Source organism: Camellia sinensis, chromosome 1 (assembly GCF_055761805.1).
Source record: "Camellia sinensis isolate YWXY chromosome 1, ASM5576180v1, whole genome shotgun sequence".
NCBI classification, from domain to species: Eukaryota; Viridiplantae; Streptophyta; class Magnoliopsida; order Ericales; family Theaceae; genus Camellia; species Camellia sinensis.
The window spans coordinates 70,517,445-70,542,860 of NC_138961.1; the positions used below are offsets into that span (position 1 = coordinate 70,517,445).

Genomic DNA, 25,416 nt, shown 5'->3' on the forward strand with positions numbered 1-25,416 from the left:
TTTTGTCTTTGACTGATCAGAACATGTTTTGTAACGGAGAGTGGTTGATTCAGTATTATCAGATTTTGGGAAAATCAGGTTATAGTGAATGGTGTTGTGTTGCTTTGATGACATTCTTAGAGTGTCCTTTCGTGCTAGGGGACGTTAAGCCTATGTAGCACCTTTGATTGAGATACCTCTTGCCACCGACGGTTTCGTACGGGTGGGTTTGACTAATCCATCTAGAATCGGCCACCGACGGTCGCGAACGGGTGTGCTTCGATTCCGAGACGATTATTCCTTTGTTTTGTTTGGAATGTCATCCTTTGGTATTATGTAAATGTTTTAACATCCAAGAAACTTTGAAGAACCCTGATTATCCATAAGTGTGCGAATTCAGTACCCCTTGTGAACGCCTGCCCAGCGCCATTATATTCTGTAATTGGGGCCCTGAGAATGTGTGAATTGTGTTTGACATGCGTTTGACTCCTTTGATAATGCCTGGACATCATGGGGATTTACGTATATGAATTGCCTTATGCTTTTAACGACTACCGGATAAAGTAGAAAGACTCGATAGAACAGAGAATTGAATACTGAACTGAATTGTGAATTGCAAACCGTAAACTGTTGAATGAACTGAGAATACGTGTATTCTATTAGAAGTCGATTGCCTCAGTGTTGTTGTATTTTACAATTGGTACTATGGGGATATACGGACTATGTGTATTGTGTGGGTAATTACTTCGATGTTACCTTTGTTGTTTCGGGAATCAGTATCTGAATTCACCTTATATTCCTGAAGACTTTTAATTGACCTTGGATAATTGTGATGAGTTACTGGACTAAATACCGAATCAGATCGTGAATTGGGAAATTATTGAAGAATGAATTGAACTTTTGTGACACGGAATAGACCGAACTTCTGTGATAAAGTCAGCTGACATTGAAATAAATATGTTGGTGACCTACCTTGAAGAGGTCAGTTGGTGAATATGTCAAAAAAATTTTCGGTGCCAACAGGTCGAAGTTGAATTTCAGATGGTGGCGGGACTACTTCAACCTCCCTCCATTTTGGAATGGAAATGGAAATATGTGGCTACGAATTTCGTTGTGGGGCTACCTTGAGCACCCAAGGTATAAGTCCCATTTGGGCTATTGTAGGTAAAATTATTGAAGTTGCCCATTTCTCCCTATAAAATTTGTATGATGCTTGTAGATTAGCCCCTGTTTACATCGATAAGATCGCTCGTTACATGGGGTCCCAGTATCTATTGTTTAGACAGGAATTCTAAAATGTGTTTGAATTCTGAAAAGCCTCCAAGAGGAATGGGGGCTCAGCTTCTGTTTTGTTATGTTACCCGGACCCGGAGGTTCCCTTATGGAACTGGTTATTCGTAACCTCACGTGTATATGTCCTGTTCTATTCTGTTCCGTTCTGTTCTGTTAAGGCTAATGGATGTATCACGTAAACTTAATCATGACTTATGATTTCTGTATATGATCTGGACAAATTATAAATTTGATACGAAACTGAATTATGATTCGGCGCTGTTTTCCATCCGCAAATTGATGTATGATCAGAAAGAACTTGTTATAGTTTTGGGAGGAATGCTCCAAAGATATGCATTAGATTTTTCAGGGGAGTTGGAAAGATTTATCCATCGTTGGCAAACTTTGCTTCCAACAACAGCTCTCACTCTAGTTTTGGCATGGCACCGTACAAGCCTTGTATGGCGGAAAAAGGGAAATCTATGACTGATTGAGAATAGAGCGTTGCTTGACTTTGAGACTAAGTGAATGGCTATAAGAATGATTGGAACCGTTGAATGAAAAGTCTTCCAAATTGTTTCGACTAAAAGTAAAATAAGTTTGGAGGACCAAACTTCCTAAAGGGGGGAAGACTGTAATACCCCTGTTCCGTAGTATGCTAATTGGTCCCTAATACGTATGTGACTATATGTTTTGATATGATTTTTGTGTGCAATTATCTGAATATAAGCGACTTTGGAATTCTACCTGTTCACCGTAGGAATATCTGTTTGAATAATCCGCTTTGGAATTAAATTAAGGGCCTTATCGGCCATAGAACCCGAAATTGATTACGCCATTGTGATTGGCATAATTTTTAGAGCCTACGGTGAAATTTAATTGAGAATTGATTCTGGTCAATTTAAACTGATTAAATTGATAAATTAAGTACCCCATTATTTTATATTAAAATATTTGTTAGTGGGGCTTGTTTTATATTTGCATTGCACTCCCCTTTAGCTCTCTTAAAACTCAAAATCTGAGTTAGACAATTGAGAGGGAGAGAGAGGCCGGCCATGGAGAGAAAAAGGGAGAGATTTGTGTAATTTGGGCTCAAGACTTGGGAATTTGAAGATCTAGCTCAAGATTTGGCTAGAGCTTGAGTGTTGAAGCTCTTAGGTAAGTGATTTCATGAACTCTTACTTGTAATTTGTAACTTCAAGGGTTGTTTGTGATCAAGAACATGTAATGAGTTGATTTTTGTTGAGATTGAAGTCTTAGAACTCATGCATGTAAGAAATTACCTTGAAATTGCATGTTTGAGCTTGAAACACATGATTCATGTGGAGTTTTGGGTAAAGCTCATGTTGTAGTCACCATTTGTACCATCTAAGTTGAGAATGATGAGCATCTCCCACATGCATGTACAAATCATGGGAGTATAAGTCTTGAATGTTTGAATTTGAGCATGTTGATGATGGGTTTGAGACAATTTGGGATGCATATAGATAATTCATGTAATTGAGCTTCCTAATGTTGTAATCTGCATTAGTAGCATGTTAGCATGTGTAAATGTGTAATTTGAACCATTGCATGCAAGAAATGTAGATGGAAAACTGATTTGGAGCTCAAGAACACGATCTGGGAAACCCAGATTTTTGAGGTCCGCTCGAGCAGGGTAATGGCCGCTCGAGCGGGAAAATCGTGCTCCCAGCATTTTTGCAGAGTTGGATGCCCGCTCGAGCGGGACATTTCACGCTCGAGCGTGGATCTTTGTAGACGGACCTTCAGCTCGAGCGCATCTTTGGTGCAACCAGTACCTTGCAGGCCTTAAGGGTCCGCTCGAGCGGAGAAGCTTACGCTCGAGCGGGGACCCTGTTTTCCGGAATTTTGTTCATGCATTCTGTGATTCGTTTTCCGTTCTCTTTCACTTGTAAGCACTCTTAGGCATGTGTTAAGCATTGTAAATGAGTTAATGAGATAAGAACAAAGCCTAAAGAGGAATATGTGAATTAAAGAACGAATTGAACTGTTAGTGACCCTTTTGTATTCATGAAATGTGTAGGGTCAAGCTCCAGGGCGCATCCACAAGCCGATCACTGTGAGTAATATCAATATTTGAAAACTTGTCAATGTCCAATTGTTGTTCCCCTATAAATATTATGAGTTGTTAATTGGGATTGTGGACAAAAGTCTGACAAGAATAAATGAATGAATGGGCCCAAGGCCGTTTGACATGAATGAATGGGCCAAAGGCCGTTTGACATGAATGAATGGGCCAAAGGCCGTTTGACATGAATGAATGGGCCAAAGGCCGTTTGACATGAATGAATGGGCCAAAGGCCGTTTGACATGAATGAATGGGCCAAAGGCCGTTTGACATGAATGAATGGGCCAAAGGCCGTTTGACATGAATGAATGGGCCAAAGGCCGTTTGACATGAATGAATGGGCCGAAGGCCGCTTTGCCATGAATGGAAACCCGGATGGGCCAAAGGCCAGAATGTTTGGAACTACAGTTACTTGACTTGCATTTCGTATAGTTATATATATATTTTGCTGTTAAACAAAAGTATGAATTGGGCCCAAGGCCGTTTGGAGCATGTTGATCTACATATTGTTATGTAACTGTTATATTTGATATTATTCACTGGGCTATCGCTCACGCTCATTCATGTATTTGTAGGTGAGCCAAGGGAAGTCCAAACCCAGCCCCAGTGAAGTCTGCTAGGAACAACAGGAGTTTTGGGAGAGTCAGCCTTGTGCCTCGCGCATGAGACCATCCTTGCCCTTTACTATGTACCTATGTTTTGTCTTGTTGGCAAGGACCCAGTGCATGTCTGTACATAGTCTGTTATAGGTTGACTCGTTTTGGACGATCCTGTCTGTAATGAATTTTGTGAAGCTGTACTTTTGATGTGAGTTATTAACGTATCTGAGTATGGTTTGTTTGATGTGCATATAAGCACGGCTCTATGGACAAAGTTTTTGATTTTGCTTCCGTTTGGCCCCCATTAACTCTGTTAAAATACGTTTAGAACAGTTTGAGGCCGTAGGTAATCTCATGATTACTGGCCGGTTACGTCCTTAACCCACGGGGGCGGGTTCGGGTCGTGACAGAGTGGTATCAGAGCACGAGTTAATAACTCACACACTTGTCCAAAAGAGCAATAAGCGTCTAGAAAAGATCTAGGATGCATTCACGTGATAAATATAAATCTGAAAGCATCAAGAATATGTTTAAGTGTTTCGGTATGAACAGTCACGTGCTATAATTTGTAAATTGCTTGCATGGTAAACCTTTGGAATACGTATGCTCTCTGGTGTATGCATACTTGTGAATCTCTGTATTAAGTATAAAGCTATGTTTGATATAAATGAATGATTTCCTAAATTCTCCTTGAACATAATTGTGGTATCCTTAGCACAGGCCCTCGCCCAGGGGATATAATATTGTGGCTTATGGTCATAAAGCCCTAGCCCGGGGGAAATAATACCGTGGCACAGGCCCTCGCCCGGGGGAAATAATACCGTGGCCTATGTAAGAGATATGTTGATATGCTTGACCAACATGATATGTCACGCTAAAAGAAGTACCACACATGATTCGAAATGAGATATAAATTGTTACACTAATGTGTACAACAAGTTTGTTTTGTTATAATGCACATACATGAAAAGTTGTTTATGTGCATTCAATTCTGCCTACGGGTGTCTATTTGAAATATGAACATGATTTGAGTATATAATTACTTAGTAAATGTTCAGCATGCGATATTTGATAAATATGCAATTATCTGTTACGTAAGTGATCAATTGCGTACGATATATGAAAGGAGAATATAACAATGTGCCTATGTGCGAATGTACTCATGTGATTTTGTGTTTAATTTCGTATTGGGCATCCCAGTATTTGGTAAAGTTTGATAAGAATTGTGTAGAGTATGGGCAAGTTAAGGGCATACGGGTTGGAAGGTTCTTCCACAGCCCGACTTGATAGTCCGGAAAGAGTAGTACAAGAATTGGCAGAGATCTTGAGACAACAGCGTCAGTTGCCGCTACGGCAAGAACCTTTGCCACCACCAGTGTGAGAAACACCGAGGAGTTTGTTATCAGACTTCTGGGGCTCGTTATAGATATGGTAAAATGGACCATACGGCAAGGAACTGTCCCCGGATTGAACGAAATGTGCATGAATCCTCTGCCTTGGCTAAATCTGTACCAGTGGTAGGAATTGCTACTCAGGATGGAGTAATTACACTCATCCCAGAAAGCACTCAGAATGTTGTAACCATTATCCCAGGTATCTATGCTGTGTACAAATGAATGCTTATGTGTTGATTGATTCTGAATTAGTACGTTTGTACATCTTCGCTTGGGATATTATTTGATTCGGATCGGCATATATTTCATATCTGCTGTATGTGTATCTAGATTGGTTAGACTCACATGATCGAGACTGTATTCATTGGAGGTATATGCCCCGTTTGGGAAATTTGTGAAATACGTTTTGGGATATTGATTGACTCTGCACATGCACATATATATCTACACCTATGCTCAGGGTGATTTATTATGTCACCGCCTTCAATGACTAAACCACTGGAATTATGATTTTGTAATCGTGTGACCAAGTTGAGCGCCCTAAATGATGAACTCTAATTGCGAGACCATATATTTTGATTGGTAGAAAGTTGACTGGGTGATGTGACTAATTTGGAACTTTTGCGTTACAATCTCATACTGTATGTACCCGAGGAACTTTGTATAATGTATTACTGTGTACCATGTTCTTGCATGTAAGGCTTATTTGGGAACTGCTATACTGATTATGATACGTACCTCCTGATATGAACACTTGCATGCTTATGTAATTATACCTAAACATATGTGGACAATACCGTATTGTACGTGATTTGAAACACTTTGATATGAACAGTTGTGATGAATGATTCTGATATGACTTTGAGAACTAATAAATTTAGGACAGTTGTGAAACTATCAGCCATGTGCCTAAACAAACGAAGTGAGTTTTACAGAATCAAATGTACTCTATTTGAGAAAACCTCTATCTGACTTGGTCCAATAGAACCTTTGTCTGAATTGACCCGATAGAACCCTCATTGGATATAATTTGACGGGACCTTTGTTTGATTTAATCTGACAAGACCTTTGCTTGGGTTGATTGATAAGAACCTCTATCTAAGTTGATTTGGAAAAAGGGGGTTAAGAATTGTCTATAAATAAATGACCAGATTATTATTGGCAGAAAAACTGATAGAACCAAAACTTGAACTCATTTGGGGATACTTGATTTATTTGAAAGACCTTTTGTGGGCTATCAACAGATTGATCTAACTATGAACACCGTTGAGAATCAATCCCCAACTATTGAGAATATATGTGTTATAGATGAACTGAATTGCACAAACCCCGTGATTGGGTGTCATAAGGAGTGTTGTTCCATTTTGTTTGTTTGACGCTATGGGAACCGATGACGGTAGATTGATTTGATTTTGAGCAGTACTGAACTTTTGTCTTTGACTGATCAGAACATGTTTTGTAACGGAGAGTGGTTGATTCAGTATTATCAGATTTTGGGAAAATCAGGTTATAGTGAATGGTGTTGTGTTGCTTTGATGACATTCTTAGAGTGTCCTTTCGTGCTAGGGGACGTTAAGCCTATGTAGCACCTTTGATTGAGATACCTCTTGCCACCGACGGTTTCGTACGGGTGGGTTTGACTAATCCATCTAGAATCGGCCACCGACGGTCGCGAACGGGTGTGCTTCGATTCCGAGACGATTATTCCTTTGTTTTGTTTGGAATGTCATCCTTTGGTATTATGTAAATGTTTTAACATCCAAGAAACTTTGAAGAACCCTGATTATCCATAAGTGTGCGAATTCAGTACCCCTTGTGAACGCCTGCCCAGCGCCATTATATTCTGTAATTGGGGCCCTGAGAATGTGTGAATTGTGTTTGACATGCGTTTGACTCCTTTGATAATGCCTGGACATCATGGGGATTTACGTATATGAATTGCCTTATGCTTTTAACGACTACCGGATAAAGTAGAAAGACTCGATAGAACAGAGAATTGAATACTGAACTGAATTGTGAATTGCAAACCGTAAACTGTTGAATGAACTGAGAATACGTGTATTCTATTAGAAGTCGATTGCCTCAGTGTTGTTGTATTTTACAATTGGTACTATGGGGATATACGGACTATGTGTATTGTGTGGGTAATTACTTCGATGTTACCTTTGTTGTTTCGGGAATCAGTATCTGAATTCACCTTATATTCCTGAAGACTTTTAATTGACCTTGGATAATTGTGATGAGTTACTGGACTAAATACCGAATCAGATCGTGAATTGGGAAATTATTGAAGAATGAATTGAACTTTTGTGACACGGAATAGACCGAACTTCTGTGATAAAGTCAGCTGACATTGAAATAAATATGTTGGTGACCTACCTTGAAGAGGTCAGTTGGTGAATATGTCAAAAAAATTTTCGGTGCCAACAGGTCGAAGTTGAATTTCAGATGGTGGCGGGACTACTTCAACCTCCCTCCATTTTGGAATGGAAATGGAAATATGTGGCTACGAATTTCGTTGTGGGGCTACCTTGAGCACCCAAGGTATAAGTCCCATTTGGGCTATTGTAGGTAAAATTATTGAAGTTGCCCATTTCTCCCTATAAAATTTGTATGATGCTTGTAGATTAGCCCCTGTTTACATCGATAAGATCGCTCGTTACATGGGGTCCCAGTATCTATTGTTTAGACAGGAATTCTAAAATGTGTTTGAATTCTGAAAAGCCTCCAAGAGGAATGGGGGCTCAGCTTCTGTTTTGTTATGTTACCCGGACCCGGAGGTTCCCTTATGGAACTGGTTATTCGTAACCTCACGTGTATATGTCCTGTTCTATTCTGTTCCGTTCTGTTCTGTTAAGGCTAATGGATGTATCACGTAAACTTAATCATGACTTATGATTTCTGTATATGATCTGGACAAATTATAAATTTGATACGAAACTGAATTATGATTCGGCGCTGTTTTCCATCCGCAAATTGATGTATGATCAGAAAGAACTTGTTATAGTTTTGGGAGGAATGCTCCAAAGATATGCATTAGATTTTTCAGGGGAGTTGGAAAGATTTATCCATCGTTGGCAAACTTTGCTTCCAACAACAGCTCTCACTCTAGTTTTGGCATGGCACCGTACAAGCCTTGTATGGCGGAAAAAGGGAAATCTATGACTGATTGAGAATAGAGCGTTGCTTGACTTTGAGACTAAGTGAATGGCTATAAGAATGATTGGAACCGTTGAATGAAAAGTCTTCCAAATTGTTTCGACTAAAAGTAAAATAAGTTTGGAGGACCAAACTTCCTAAAGGGGGGAAGACTGTAATACCCCTGTTCCGTAGTATGCTAATTGGTCCCTAATACGTATGTGACTATATGTTTTGATATGATTTTTGTGTGCAATTATCTGAATATAAGCGACTTTGGAATTCTACCTGTTCACCGTAGGAATATCTGTTTGAATAATCCGCTTTGGAATTAAATTAAGGGCCTTATCGGCCATAGAACCCGAAATTGATTACGCCATTGTGATTGGCATAATTTTTAGAGCCTACGGTGAAATTTAATTGAGAATTGATTCTGGTCAATTTAAACTGATTAAATTGATAAATTAAGTACCCCATTATTTTATATTAAAATATTTGTTAGTGGGGCTTGTTTTATATTTGCATTGCACTCCCCTTTAGCTCTCTTAAAACTCAAAATCTGAGTTAGACAATTGAGAGGGAGAGAGAGGCCGGCCATGGAGAGAAAAAGGGAGAGATTTGTGTAATTTGGGCTCAAGACTTGGGAATTTGAAGATCTAGCTCAAGATTTGGCTAGAGCTTGAGTGTTGAAGCTCTTAGGTAAGTGATTTCATGAACTCTTACTTGTAATTTGTAACTTCAAGGGTTGTTTGTGATCAAGAACATGTAATGAGTTGATTTTTGTTGAGATTGAAGTCTTAGAACTCATGCATGTAAGAAATTACCTTGAAATTGCATGTTTGAGCTTGAAACACATGATTCATGTGGAGTTTTGGGTAAAGCTCATGTTGTAGTCACCATTTGTACCATCTAAGTTGAGAATGATGAGCATCTCCCACATGCATGTACAAATCATGGGAGTATAAGTCTTGAATGTTTGAATTTGAGCATGTTGATGATGGGTTTGAGACAATTTGGGATGCATATAGATAATTCATGTAATTGAGCTTCCTAATGTTGTAATCTGCATTAGTAGCATGTTAGCATGTGTAAATGTGTAATTTGAACCATTGCATGCAAGAAATGTAGATGGAAAACTGATTTGGGGCTCAAGAACACGATCTGGGAAACCCAGATTTTTGAGGTCCGCTCGAGCAGGGTAATGGCCGCTCGAGCGGGAAAATCGTGCTCCCAGCATTTTTGCAGAGTTGGATGCCCGCTCGAGCGGGACATTTCACGCTCGAGCGTGGATCTTTATAGACGGACCTTCAGCTCGAGCGCATCTTTGGTGCAACCAGTACCTTGCAGGCCTTAAGGGTCCGCTCGAGCGGAGAAGCTTACGCTCGAGCGGGGACCCTGTTTTCCGGAATTTTGTTCATGCATTCTGTGATTCGTTTTCCGTTCTCTTTCACTTGTAAGCACTCTTAGGCATGTGTTAAGCATTGTAAATGAGTTAATGAGATAAGAACAAAGCCTAAAGAGGAATATGTGAATTAAAGAACGAATTGAACTGTTAGTGACCCTTTTGTATTCATGAAATGTGTAGGGTCAAGCTCCAGGGCGCATCCACAAGCCGATCACTGTGAGTAATATCAATATTTGAAAACTTGTCAATGTCCAATTGTTGTTCCCCTATAAATATTATGAGTTGTTAATTGGGATTGTGGACAAAAGTCTGACAAGAATAAATGAATGAATGGGCCCAAGGCCGTTTGACATGAATGAATGGGCCAAAGGCCGTTTGACATGAATGAATGGGCCAAAGGCCGTTTGACATGAATGAATGGGCCAAAGGCCGTTTGACATGAATGAATGGGCCAAAGGCCGTTTGACATGAATGAATGGGCCAAAGGCCGTTTGACATGAATGAATGGGCCAAAGGCCGTTTGACATGAATGAATGGGCCAAAGGCCGTTTGACATGAATGAATGGGCCGAAGGCCGCTTTGCCATGAATGGAAACCCGGATGGGCCAAAGGCCAGAATGTTTGGAACTACAGTTACTTGACTTGCATTTCGTATAGTTATATATATATTTTGCTGTTAAACAAAAGTATGAATTGGGCCCAAGGCCGTTTGGAGCATGTTGATCTACATATTGTTATGTAACTGTTATATTTGATATTATTCACTGGGCTATCGCTCACGCTCATTCATGTATTTGTAGGTGAGCCAAGGGAAGTCCAAACCCAGCCCCAGTGAAGTCTGCTAGGAACAACAGGAGTTTTGGGAGAGTCAGCCTTGTGCCTCGCGCATGAGACCATCCTTGCCCTTTACTATGTACCTATGTTTTGTCTTGTTGGCAAGGACCCAGTGCATGTCTGTACATAGTCTGTTATAGGTTGACTCGTTTTGGACGATCCTGTCTGTAATGAATTTTGTGAAGCTGTACTTTTGATGTGAGTTATTAACGTATCTGAGTATGGTTTGTTTGATGTGCATATAAGCACGGCTCTATGGACAAAGTTTTTGATTTTGCTTCCGTTTGGCCCCCATTAACTCTGTTAAAATACGTTTAGAACAGTTTGAGGCCGTAGGTAATCTCATGATTACTGGCCGGTTACGTCCTTAACCCACGGGGGCGGGTTCGGGTCGTGACAGTTTTCCCCCATATTTTAGTGCTGAAAATCCATTAGAATGATTGCTATTCATTTTCTATGTCATTACATCGCATTCTGCCATTGCCTCAGTTTGCGTGCCCGTGTGCACGCATTTTGAGGCACTTCATTTTTATCCATCGGCATCCTATGTGAGTGTGGCTGAGGCTCACTCATGTTGGTATAAGCCCATATCACATTTTCTATGTCATTACATCGCATTCTGCCGTTGCCTCAGTTTGCGTGCCCGTGTGCACGCATTTCGAGGCACTTCATTTTTATCCATCGGCATCCTATGTGAGTGTGGCTGAGGCTCACTCATGTTGGTATAAGCCCATATCACATTTTCTATGTCATTACATCGCATTCTGCCATCGCCTCGGTTTGCGTGCCCGTGTGCACGCATTTCGAGGCACTTCATTTTCAGCCATCGGCATCCTATGTGAGTGTGGCTGAGGCGCACTCATGTTGGTATAAGCCCATATCACATTTCCATGTCATTTACATTGCGTATACCATCGCATCGGTTTGCGTGCCCGTGTGCACGCACTTCGAGGCATCTCATTTTCATAGCATAGTGCATACTAGGTCGTATCTTAGATTGCATTCTGTCATTTTCTCGGTTTGCATGCCAGTGTGCACGCACTTCGAGGCATCTCATTCTCATCGCATAGTGCATACTAGGTTGTATCTTAGATCACATTCTGCCATTTTCTCGGTTTGCGTGTCCGTGTGCACGCATTTCGAGGCATCTCACTTTCATAGCATGGTGTATGTTAGGATTGTATCTTAGTCGCATTTCATGCATATCATGCATATTGCATCGTGTTCAGAATAGGAGTTAGCCCGGGCACGGGAAACGAGGTGCGTTTCGTACTTCGAGTGACGGGTCCGAGCTGTGCCAAACGAGGACTGCTTTTCCAGAATTGAGTGACTTCTTTCAAAAAATCTATTTTTTTTCTCAAAACGATTTGCCGGATTTGGACTCTTTGGTTCAGACTTAGAACCGTGACTGACAAAGTCGAGTCCGAGCTGTGGCGAGGTCCCCCGCGGGCTTGTTACAGTTTCTGGCGACTCTGCTGGGGATTTAGAGAACTTGATTCGAACTCATGATATCAGGTTTTGACTACACTTGTGTGATTCTTTGCATTGCATTTGCATTGGTGCGCCTAGGACACCGTGTTTGCCATCTGCTATTCCTGAACGGTTTGCCGGAGGCTTGTCTTGTCAAGGCATGACCATAAGGCTGACCGGTTGTGGGCTCTGCCAGTATGGGAACACAAACCCCGGTTTTACCGGGGCACCCTCTTTGACCATTCGACCTAGTGCATATTCAGATCCATAGTGACCATTCCAAATTAGGACAGGTTGCTTACCCGTTTATAGGTTGTTTGAAACCGCTCTGTGAGTAATGAAACCCTAGCTCCTGACACAATAGGACAGGGAAACCCTACCCCAACATAGGGGTGTTTTGGCTCTCACTTATCTGTTATGTGCTTTAGAGTGCGTCTCTACAGGAATGCATGTATCAGTATATGAGTTTGGGCATCAAGCCTGCGGGCTTCAGTTCAGTATTGTCAGTATCAGGCCTGCGGGCATCAGATCAGTATATGAGTTTGAGTATCAGGCATGCGGGCATCAGTTCAGTATTGTCGGCATCAGGCCTGCGAGCATCAGTTCGGTATTATGGGTATCAGGCCTGCGGGCATCAGCCAGTATTTGAGAATCAGCTATCTGCGGGTATCAGATTCTGTTTTAGGGGACAGTGATACAGGGATAATAATCAGTGTTTGAGGACAGTGTGTTTTCAGCTTATCAACTGTGTGTTGTTATGCCCGACTGTGTGTCATGCATTTTATTTTAAGCTGTTATGCTGTCCGTTTATCTGTTTATTTATTTCCATTTCGCTTTATTTATCTTTTGCTAGGTCAGTTTTAGCACAATTGCTTCCAACCCAGCAGGCATTCCCCAAGCACTTTGGACACGAGGTCGTCGACTCCATCGATCTGAGGATCTAATCGACGGACAGCCAGTGTTCCATTCTCTACCCCCTGTTACCAGAAGGAAGCAGAAAAAGCGCAGTGTATCTGAACAGAGATCACCAGAACAGTGGTTTCCCCCATCAGTGGACAGTCGGATTGAGATCCCCATTGAGACAGATCTGCCAGTAGTTCAGACAAATCGAAACAGTATGACGGCACCAACAGGAGTTGAGGAGATGATGCGCCAAATGCAGGAAACCATGCGGGTCATGCAGCAGGATGCCGTTCGCCGAGATGAACTCGCTAAGCAGCAGGCCGAAATTATGACCCAGCAGGCTGAGCTGATTACCAGACTGCAACAACAGAATACGGCGTCTGCTTCACGACAAGTCCCTCCTCCGGCAGGGGCTCCATTACCTGAGCAGGCACCTACTGTTCAGAACGCTCCACCAAATGCCCAGAATGCCATGCCGAATATCCAAAATTTACAAGAGGACACGAATCTTCCAACGGGGCCAGCTCCGCCCCCGCTTCCGCCATAATTGTCCAAGGTCCATACATCCAATCACCCGGACTCTCCCTTCGAGGTCGAGGTTGATCATACAGCTCTGAAATTGAGCAAACTTGAGAAACTCTTTAAGAAATCCCAAGGGGTCAAGGCTATGCCGGATATCGAAGACGGATATACCGAGGAGGCCGTAACGCTCCCCGATAGGTTCAAAATGCCACAAATCGACCGCTTTGACGGGACCGGCGACCCCATGGTCCATCTCCGACTGTTTGCAGACATCTTGCGGCCGATGGGCCTAACACGACCACAGAAGCTTTCATTATTCGGCCGAACCCTGTCGGGAGTGGCCGCCCACTGGTACGCAAAGTTACAAGATGAAGTGAAGAAGAATTGGGATGAGATGGCTGAGGCCTTTGTCACGCAATATTCATACAACACTCAGATCGAGATCACAACCCGTGATCTTGAAACGACAAGGCAAGAGCCCAAGGAAACTTTCTCGGACTTTGTGATCCGATGGAGGGCAAAGGCGTCAATGATGACTTTAAGGCCCACTGACAAAGATCAAACCCGGATGATTGTGCGCAATCTCCACCCAAAGTTGATGCAGAGAATGATCGTAGTCCCCTTCCCTACTTTCGCAGATTTACATGAGATGGGGGTGCAAATCGAAGATGCAATGAAACAAGGTCTGTTTGACCACGACAGAGAACAACCGAGGAGGACTTTCAACCGCAACAACAATGTGGGCCCGAGTGACGCTGCAAATACGAGAGCCTCGGAAGTTAGTATGGTCACCACCACTCCCCCTCCCCCTCCAAGGCCCATGACTGCCACACCCTTCTCCGGCGTGTCCGGAAGCAACACACAAACCAACAGATTCCAACCGCGAGGCCAAAGAACCTTTACCCCACTATATATGCCCCTGACCAAAGTTCTGGGAATATTGATCAGAAAAAATCATTTAAAACCCCTGGAGCCAAAGCCATTACCGAATCCACTCCCCCCCTCTTATGACCCAGCAAAGTACTGCGCATATCACCAACAACACGGTCACGACACCGACCGTTGTTACAGATTGCGTCATGAGATCCAAGATCTTATTGACAAACAGGTGATCGCGCCTCCTGATAAACCCAATGTCACAACCAACCCTCTCCTACCACATAACCAACCTCCCCCTCCCAAAAGAATTAATTTTATCCAGACTGGGGTCACATCTTACGATCCTAGCATCTATATTACGCCCACCCACCTACCCAAGCCGGAGGTGCTCCTCCTCGACTGCACAGATTTCTTGTGCATGGTGGACATCTCCAAAACCCAACCAGAACCGATGGTGGTGACCGTCGAAGACAGGGCAGGGCAGATTTTGGGAGAGAATGAGATTGTTAAATCTGGGACTGGACAGAGTTTTGCTGGGGGAGCCTATGATCCAAGCAAGTACATCCTATCAACGAGCCGAATTGGGCTAGGTATAGAATTGCCAGAGACAGGAGAGCTATGCATGATCCGAGGGGATGGATCTGGGCTATGGGCAGATGATCTGACAGCCGTAGAGGAGGACTTTGCCAACCTGCAATTTTTCGATGACCAGGAACTGGGGGATGCGTCAATCAACTGGTATGATTATGAGGGATCAGCGGAGGCCACTGGATGGCTCGAAGATCAACCAGATGCAGTGGGGGAAGCCCAACCAGAACAGAGCTCGGCAGGGGCGGAAGTATCAGTTGTGGCCGGAACGGCCGAAAGTCAAGTTGTATCGCCGGAGAGCGCCGGTGCTAAGAATTCCGCTCGAGATTTGGGCATTATGGATACGGGAATTGTTGAACAAAAAGCTGTACTGATGCAGCTGGAACGAGAAAAGTTCGAGGAGGCTGAGAGAATTAGGAAAGCTAAAGGCCCTGAGGGGACTGAAAGTGCTGTGTGCGCAAAGATGGAGAATGCTGCGAACATGTGGACAGGGAATACTGCGAGTACAACTAAACCGGAGCCAGACAGGTGTCTGTTGGCTGCCGATGGAATGTGGTGGGAAGACGATGACTTATGTCTTGCCCACACGGATGAAGACTGGGGAAATAATCAACCGGATGATACTTGGTACCTCGATGAGGTTGACCACATGATGAGAAGTGGGCGGTACTTCAAACCCCCACACCTGGACCAACCCGAGGCATCTGGGAAGGATAGAGAAGCGGAGAAACAGAAGGAGAAGCAGATTGAAGATGAAGCTGTGCTGAAACAGTTAAAAAAGATACAAGCAGACATCTCCATCTGGGGACTGCTAATGGCATCACGAGTACACAGAGAAGCTGTCCTATCTGCTATGGACAAGTCCAAACTCTCCATAGACACCACGCCTGAACAGCTGGTTGGGCTGGTTTTTCCGGGAGGAGGTTCCCCGGCATTAACCTTTTCGGACAAGGAACTACCGCCTGAGGGCACAAATCATAACAAACCTCTCTATATTTCTGTGGAATGTAGAGATAAGTGGATACCGGTGGTACTTGTTGATACCGGGTCTGCAATTAATGTCTTCCCAACCAGAACGGCATATGCAATCGGGTTGAAACCCGTGGACTTCGTCCCAACTACCCAAGTGATCAGAGCATACGACAATACCAGCAGAGAAGTGATGGGGACTGTTAAAATTCAAACCAAGGTTGGTCCAGGACAACACAGCATCGAATTTCATATCTTGGACGTTCCCGCAACCTTTAACCTACTTTTGGGGCGACCGTGGTTGCACCAAGTCAAAGCAGTCTCTTCCACTCTACATCAGATGCTAAAGTACCCTCACGGGAAAGGGGTAGCGATCGTTTTTGGAAATTCATCAATCCATCCGCCGCCGGAAGTGTCCACACCCGTCTTGGAGATCGAGCACGGCACGGAGGATGTTTTTTTATCGGGGTTCACTTTGGTGGAGGCCCGAATTGTACAGAATGTCATGGCTGTGAATGAGGGTATGTACGTTAGTGCTCAATCTATTTACCTCATGAACAAGCTAAAACATACTCCCGGGATGGGATTAGGCAGAAGCGGCCGGAAGGGCGTCTCAGTGTTGGCCGAAGTGCCACACAACCCTCACGCCTTTGGACTGGGATATCTGCCCACCAAAGAGGACTGTGTGAGGAAAGGAAAGGAAATGGCCGGAAGGGCCAGAGCAAAGAAGGCCGGGAAGCCATTTGAGTTAATGCACAGGCCCATCTGGGGTACCCTAAACGGACGCTTCGTCCGGGAGGGGGAGGATTTTCCATTCTGCGGCTTCCCGGAGCCATGGAAAAACGCTAAGGGGAAGCGCGTGCCTGGTTTTGAAATCTTCTTCGACATACAATTATCTGGGGATGACGTTGCCGAAGCGCAGACAGACCCACCAAATGAGGCTGAGCAGTGTGAAGCAGTGGATTCTGAGAGCACAGAGCTTGAAATGGGGGTAGCACTGGCGTGTCTACTATTAGATCCTCCGATCGACCAAGAGTGCTTGGGGGATAACTCTTCGGTTTCTATGATTGGAGATGAAATAGCTGCGGGCTTTCCAGCGCCGATCTTGGATGCATCTATCGCACCTTCTCTCATCTGGCAATATGAAGAAGGCTTTTTATCTAGCAGCTCCGGGTCAGGTAGTGAGCCGGAATCTGATTCTACCGAATCTTGTGCGTCGGAATCAGATTCCAGCTCGACTGAGTCTGAGTCCGGTATTCCTGGGGGTGATAACCCGGATGCCACAGTCCTGTCTAGGTCGTCTTTTTCATTTTCTTTTGAGTCTGTTGTAACAGAGGAATCTGACGGCTTGGAAATATTTAATGAGAATGATGTGGATGTGGTTTCTGAGTATTTTTCTGTGCCTTTGATTTATTGCTTAAATCAGGATTTTCAAAATTTTGATGAAAACAACGAGGGAGAAATTCCCCCAGTTTTGCAACGATTAATTGATCAAGAGCAGGAAAGATTTGTTAAACCTTTAATGGATGAAATCACTACTGTGAATGTTGGTACTGAGAAGGACCCGCGGCTGGTCCAGATCGGGTCCACGTTGTCTTCGGAGGAGCGCGAGCGCTTAGTCGCTTTATTAAAAGATTTCAAAGATGTTTTCGCGTGGTCCTACGAAGACATGCTTGGAATCGATCCAGAGATTGTACAGCACCGGATCCCTCTTGATCCCGAGGCCCGCCCTATCAAACAGAAACTCAGAAGGATTCGCCCGGACTGGGCCCTCAAAATTAAGGAAGAGGTCACCAAGCAAATTGACGCAGGGTTCCTACTGGTATCTGAATATCCAACTTGGTTGGCCAATATTGTTCCGGTGCCAAAGAAGGATGGCAGAATTCGGGTCTGTGTAGATTTCAGAGATTTGAACAGGGCCAGTCCGAAGGACGACTTTCCCTTGCCACACATTGACGAATTGGTGGACTTCACGGCAGGACACGCCTTGCTTTCGTTTATGGATGGTTTCTCAGGCTATAATCAGATAGTAATGGCACCCGAAGACCGGGAGAAGACTGCGTTCACTACCCCGTGGGGGACATATTGTTATCGAGTGATGCCATTCGGTTTGAAAAATGTTGGAGCTACGTATCAACGGGCAGCAACTACAATATTGCATGATATGATCCATAAAGAGGTCGAAGTGTATGTGGACGACATGATTGTCAAGTCCAAAGATAGAGAGGGCCACTACACCGCCTTACAAAAATTCTTTCAAAGGATCAAAGAGTTTCGGCTGCGACTGAATCCCCAGAAATGCACGTTTGGTGTTACAGCAGGGAAGATGCTAGGGTTTCTGATTACACAAAGGGGCATCGAGGTCGACCCTTCCAAAATCAAGGCCATCTTAGAAATGCCACCGCCAAGGAATGAAAAGGAGGTGCGAGGCTTTCTGGGTAAAGTGCAATTCATAAGACGGTTTATTTCTAAATTAACCTTGACTTGTGAACCACTTTTTGGTCTCCTGAAGAAAGGAAAGAAAATCCAATGGGACGGCCGATGTCAAGCAGGTTTTGAGCAGATCAAAGAATATCTACAGAACCCGCCCGTGCTGTCACCACCAAAGCCGGGAAGACCGTTGATATTGTACCTTTCAGTAACTGAGACTACCATGGGCTGCATGCTCGCGCAGGAGTCAGAAGACAAAGTGGAAAGGGCCATATACTATCTGAGCAAAAAGATGCTGGATTACGAGACCCGCTATACACCGCTGGAAAAGGCTTGTTTGGCCTTGGTATGGGCAACCAGGAAGCTGCGGCACTACCTGTTAGCTCACTCTGTAATGTTGGTTTCGCGTTTAGATCCCATCAAATATCTTTTCGAGAAACCAGCACTTACGGGTAGGCTAGCTCGTTGGCTGCTGTTGCTCTCCGAATTTGATTTGAAGTATGTAACGCGCAAGTCAGTAAAAGGGAGAGCGGTAGCGGAGTTCCTTGCCGACCACCCAGTTGAGGGGGATGAAGCGGTTGAGTATCTATTCCCAGATGAAGCCATTCTGCACGTCGAAGATGAAACTTGGACGATGTACTTTGACGGAGCGTCAAACCAGTATGGGTATGGGATAGGGGTGTTGCTGATAGCGCCTGACGATTCCCGTGTCCCTTTAGCATTCAAGCTCCAGTTCAAAGTCTCGAACAATGAGGCAGAGTATGAGGCATGTATTACTGGCCTAGAAGCAGCCCTAGAACTAGGGGCAAGACGGTTGGACGTCATTGGGGACTCGAACCTTGTTGTGTCTCAAGCAAAAGGAGATTGGAAGGTCAAGGAGGAAAGGATGATAATTTACCACCAAACCTTGGATTTGTTAATTCCTCGGTTTGAGAAGCTAAATTTCACCCACCTCATAAGAGAGAACAACAGGTTCGCAGATTCACTAGCAACTCTATCTTCTATGATAGACATCCCGTCCGGAGTCCGGATGCGTCCAGTCATTATTGATCAGAAGTTCGTGCCGGCATACGAGTCAATTTCCGCCATAGATGAGGTTCAAGACGGCAACCCCTGGTATTACGACATCTGGAACTTCTTGGAAAAGGAGACATATCCACTAGGGGCAAATGCCAAAGACAAGAGGGCTGTCAGAAGAATGGCCGCTCAGTTCATTATCTGCGGGGGTAAGCTGTACAAAAGGGGTTATCTGGGAATGCATAAGCTCTGTGTAGAAGCTGAAGAGTCGAAACGCCTGATGGAAGCCATCCATGGGGGGGAGTGCGGTGCACACATGAATGGAGTAATGCTGGCCAGAAAGATCCTCAAACAGGGCTACTACTGGTCAACCATGGAGGAGGATTGTATTAGTTTTGTTCGGCGATGCCACAAGTGTCAAATTCATGCAAACCGCATGAACATCCCGCCGTCAAAGCTGTACAACATGACTTCGCCATGGCCTTTTTCAGTCTGGGGAATTGATGTGATTGGAGCTGTTACCCCAAAGGGGTCAAACGGGCATGAGTTTATCCTGGTAGCGATAGATTATTTCACAAAGTGGGTCGAGGCCCAATCATACGCGGTGTTGAAGGCGTCGCATGTCGCAAAGTTCATCAGGAACAACATCATCTGTCGCTACGGGGTGCCAAACGAGATAATTTCAGATAATGGTTCCCACTTCAAGAAAGAAGTGATAGACTTGTTGCAGAAATACAATGTGGCTTTCCATAAGTCATCTACATACCGGCCGCAGACCAACGGAGCAGTTGAGGCCGCCAACAAAAATATCAAGCATATACTGCAGAAGATGGTGGGAACCTATCGGGATTGGCCAGACAAGCTGCCATTTGCTCTATGGGGCTACAGGACTTCAATCAGGGCTTCTACTGGAGCAACTCCATATTCATTGGTCTATGGAATGGAGGCTGTTCTACCCATCGAGATTGAGGTTCCGTCGTTACGAGTATTGGCTGAATGCCAAATAGCCGAAGCAGATTGGCAGCACAGCAGATTCGAAGAACTCATGCTCTTTGATGAAAGAAGACTGAAAGCACTGTACCACATCCAAGGCTATCAACGCAGAATTGCCCGGGCTTTCAACAAGAAGGTTAAGTCCAGGAATCTGAAAGAAGGAGATTTGGTGCTCAAAGACAACTGAGCTCCCATCCACGACCCAAGGGGCAAGTTCAAACCCAATTGGACTGGTCCTTATATCATCAAAGCTATCTGGTCAGGTGGAGCTGTGGTTCTGATGGATCTAGATGGCTTGGAGTTCTCACAACCGATCAATATGGACAAGTTGAAGAAATACTATCCTTGAGAGGCTCGCTAGGCCGAAAACCCGAAAGGGCGACCTAGGCAAAAGTCAGAGCACAAAAAAAAAATTAGAAAATATAAAAACTGAGCTCACAAGGTTGAAAACCCGCAAAGGGCGGCCTTGGCAAAAGTTAGAGCGCAAAAGGAGAGTGAAAATACTCGAGTGAACCTTAGCCTGAACTACGTAACGCTTGATTCCCATCTTTGGGATACGTAGGCAACTTCACCTTGAAGTTCAGCCATAAACTTTTCCCCGATCAACTCTGTCCATTTTGATCATCTCAGTCATCTTTATCCATCAGCATTTATCGTGATCTCCAGTACAGTGCTGTTCAAACTAGAGGCAACTTTCCGTTGCCGCGACGGTGCAAAGTTACTCAGACTAGAGGCAACTTTCCGTTGCTATGAAGTGCCGCATTGTTCTTCAGACTAGGGGCAAATTTCCAGTTGCAGGGATCTGGAGTTGTGCGTCTCAGTGACAGATCTTCGGCGTGTCCAATTCTGATCCACATCGAAATAGTTTTGAAAAGTTTTAATAAAAGTCGACTTTGTTCAAATCAATCTTTTTACGACTAAGACTATTTTTGGACCAAAAGCGGAAAATTTTCAATACCGCAACCTTCAATTTCACTGATTTCAAAATAGAGTTCTCCTGCTCTTGCATTACAATCGAGGTTGCTTTTTTTTTTTGGTACATTCATAAAGAAAACTTGAAAATGCTTAATAAGCAATAAATTTGGGGCATAGTTGAATCAAGTATCTCTGCGTCCCCTCCCAGAGCTGGACGGAGCATCTAATGCCAAGCTAGGCCCAACCTGTGCCTCCTCATTGAGCCAATCCAAGCACTCATCGGACAAAGTGCAACTGAAAGTTGAAGCAGGGGCCAGGAGCTCTCTAGTCCTCCATGCCGTGGCATATCGGGCAAGCTGTGCACCCCGGACCGGGAAAGCAACTGGGAACTCAATCCCCTCCGGTGGGCAGGTCTGATCATGACCAAACTGACGCAGAAACCGGAACGGAAAATAGAATACGCAGTGGGTTAGACCAATCAATTGGATCCCAATCGGCCGAGACATACTATAGCTCATTGCCGGGAGGTTGAGCCAAGGACAACGCCAAGCAATGCCGTCTGCGGACAAATTGCACATCCAATCGAACCACCACCTTTCGTCAAGAGCATTCACTAGGCGCTGCCAAAAGAAGTAGCCTCGAGCTGAATAGGCCGGGCAAGAGTCCACAACCTGCAACTTGTCCATTAACCATACCTAGGGGAGGGATGGAAAATGAGAGAATAAAGAACAGAGAGATGTACGATGAGAGAAAAGTAAGACAAGGGTTTTGTGAGAAAAAAACGAGCCTGAGGGTCGAGTGATGTGAGCAAATATATATGTGAGGTCAGGTGGGAAACATTACCTGCAGTAGCAGTGGACTCCCGGCGAACCTAGTCGCCTCCCGGCGATAGACAGAATCTAAGCCCATCAGTGTCTCGGCCAAGGTCATGGCAATACAGCTCTTTCCTTCTCTCAAGCCCTGGGCGACTTCAATCAGACGAATGCTAGCCCCGCCGAAGCCCGAGGAAAGCAGAAAGTGAGACAACAAACATAAGCAGAGGGCGTGTTGCCGGAAACCCTGCCAATAATGGTTGCTGCGGTCACCGGCGTCAGAAAAACAATGGATCAAGCTGAGGATGTCCAGTTCCCCACTGAAGATCAGAGATCGAGCATCATGCGCCGTGAGCCCACACATCCGCCCTAAAGCCTGGGCGTGGCCAAAACGGAGCTGAGGCAAGATCACTTCAGAGCATTCAGACTCCATCAAAACCTGAAAATCTTCGAAAGTGGGGCACATCTCTTGGCCGCCAAAGCTAAAAACATGCGTCACTGGATTCCAGAACCTTGCCGCGGCATGGAGAAAAGGAAGCTGTAGCGGAGTACGGCTCAGCGTGAATAGTGCATTCAAGCCGAAACCCCGAAAATTCAGCTTTTTCGAGCCATCTAGAGAAGAGATCCAAGATGTGACATTTTCTGCGAGAAACGCCTCCATCTTTGTCTAAAACTAAGATGAAATGAATGTTCCCGAAGTTGAGGCTTTTATAGAAGGAAAAACACTATTCACGGGGACACGTGTCAAAAACCAGGTGGCTGCAGGACTGAATGGCCGGCCGGCCACCTTTTCTGGCTGGCCAGCCATTTACTTTTTACAAAACTGGCCGGCCAGCTGTCTCTCTCCACAAAAATGGCCGGTCGGCTCCCAAAGGTGGCCGGCAATGCTGCAGTGTACCCCCTTGGCCCTGTTTTACCCTTTGAGGAAAGTTTCAAGCATTCCCATGCAACGGGAGAGTCAATGACCTTCATTTCCCTCTGTTTCGGATGCGTTCCGGTGCCCAGATCGTCAGAAGTACGCTCTATTGTTGCTGAGTTTTGTTTATCGAGTTGTTGTTTTGCTTATCGAGTTGTTTGTCGAGCGGACGTGTTTCGTGTTTTTGAGTCATTGCGCTCTGTTTAAGCAATCTTTGTTTAAAGTCTTGTTTATTTGCGTTGTCAACGTTGTTGCATTTTGCTTATCGAGTTGTAAACTTCCTAAGGTTCTGTTATATCTTAGTAGGTTGAGTTGCTTAGTTTGTTGCGTCGGTTCACTACCTGACTTGGTGATTACACAATGCGCACTCCCATTCAAATTCATTCTTTTCTTGTGCGAAATAAAATGATGCGATACGATGCTAAAAGTTTAAAATACAAACACCTTTTCAAAAGCTATTTCATTCCATCATGCTTTACAACGAACAAAGGTACAAGTTTTACAAAAAATAAAACTGCCTAACAATGTGCAAAGTGCTACAAACTACTAGCAAAAAGAAAAATAAAGCAGGAAACAACGGCATCAATGTCCTCGGGAACGGGAACGAGAAGCACTCCTCATCCTCTTCTGCGGGACAACCTCTGCACCATCATCATCATCTGAGTCGGAGCTGTCATCCTCAGGATCCCCCTCAGCCTCACCTCTGTTCCCCGAACCAAAACCGGAGCCCCCCTCCTCAGCAGATGTCTCTGACTGACGGTCGGTAGCCTCCTCCTCCTCCTCAGCATCCTCCTCCTCCTCATCAGGCTCCACCTCTACAACGTGAGCCCTGCGTCTGCGGACAAGCCCTCCTCGAGCTCCTCGAAAAGGCCTAGATGGCCCGGCTCCTCGGGAAGGCCGGGATGGCCCCGCCCCCTGAAAAGGCCCGGGTGACCCAACTCCCTGAAAAGGCCCAGATGGCCCAGCTCCCCAAGGAGGCCCAGGTGGCCTGGCCTGCGGCTGACCGGACCATGAAGGCATCTGAAAACAAAGAGTTCAATTCAAATACATCAGTCCAAATATATACATCAGATGCAGATACAAGCAAAGGCTGCGTGAAGTGGGTGCATGTAAATACAGTGTACAAGTGGGGTGTGTGTCAGATGTGCTCTACACAAGTAGTCTATCGATGCAGTAGAAATCAGCATGTCATCAGAAGTATGATAAATGCCAGAAAACTGAAGGATACCTGAATGCCCGCAACAGACAACTGTGCCTCCCTCCGCAGAACCATGCCCTCGAGTGTGGCCACCAGTCCGACTACCTCCTCCATGTACCCTCGCGATGGCTGCAAATATGTGCTCATAATCATCAGTGAACAAAAGAATGTCTAAACATCTGAATGATGAATGAAAAACAGTAGAGCATACCAGCGGTGAGTCAGGATCAATGGCGTATCGATCACTGGGCATCGGAGGCTCTAGCGGGATCGGGATCGGGGTCGGAGAGATAGCCCCATACTGCCACGCCATCAACTCAGTCGGCATATCTGGCCATCCAGGATGAGGATAAGCCGACGGAATCGGAGGAACCGATCTACCCCCACCTCTAGATGTACCAGCCCTGCTAGTAGAAGGGGCGTCTGCAGCCCGAGCCCGGGCCTAGCCCGAGGATGACATACCGGCAGGCCTCATCATCGGGATACGAGCTCCCGTCAATGGAGGCATCAAGTATATGTGACGGTAAGTGGCATAGTCCCCCTCCTCAATATATAGTAAAGCATCACTACCCAGCATGGCGCCGACTACCTCTAAGTAAGAGAGCCTGTCAGCAGTCCGTATACTGACTGGGGGTACTGCGGGAGGATCCTGAGAAAGATACCCCCATACCTGGCGCAGAAAGCGTTCCCCCAGGAACCATGCCCTGCCAACCGGCCCCTCGAGCAGGACCCTATACTGGGAGATGTCCGACCCTCCGGTATACTGAAGTCGGAGACCATCACCCAGGGACACCCAAGGCTGCCATGTGATCTGCGGATGATAAATGCATAAACCAATCAGAAATCGAGAATATACAGAGCAAATCAAAGATGAAAATGAAAGGAACTGAAAGTTCTGAAGTACCTCTGAATGTCGCACAGTGTCAAAGTACTGTCGCAGGTAAAGGAGGGTCTCTCGAGGTCTCGGCCGGTGCGGGCCCTCGAACACCAGTGAGTATGGGGTCATGGGAACCGCTGCCACCTCCAACTCTGGGGCCAATGCTGGGAAGTATACATAGACCCATAGCTGAGAAAAACAGTGCAGAATGTAAGTA

The 25,416-nt window shown here is 45.0% G+C and overlaps 1 protein-coding gene across 1 annotated transcript; it reads right to left on the reverse strand.

Moving 5' to 3' along the window:
- Window positions 1–23,598: 23,598 nt before the first annotated feature.
- On the reverse strand, window positions 23,599–24,449 carry LOC145789776 (uncharacterized). The gene is made up of 2 exons (XM_082867145.1): window positions 24,353–24,449; window positions 23,599–24,144 (listed from the first exon to the last, which is right to left on the reverse strand). Exons 1-2 carry the CDS (start codon window positions 24,434–24,436, stop codon window positions 23,707–23,709), a joined length of 522 nt encoding a protein of 173 aa, XP_082723271.1. The 5' UTR covers window positions 24,437–24,449; the 3' UTR covers window positions 23,599–23,706.
- Between the last annotated feature and the right edge of the window lie 967 nt (window positions 24,450–25,416).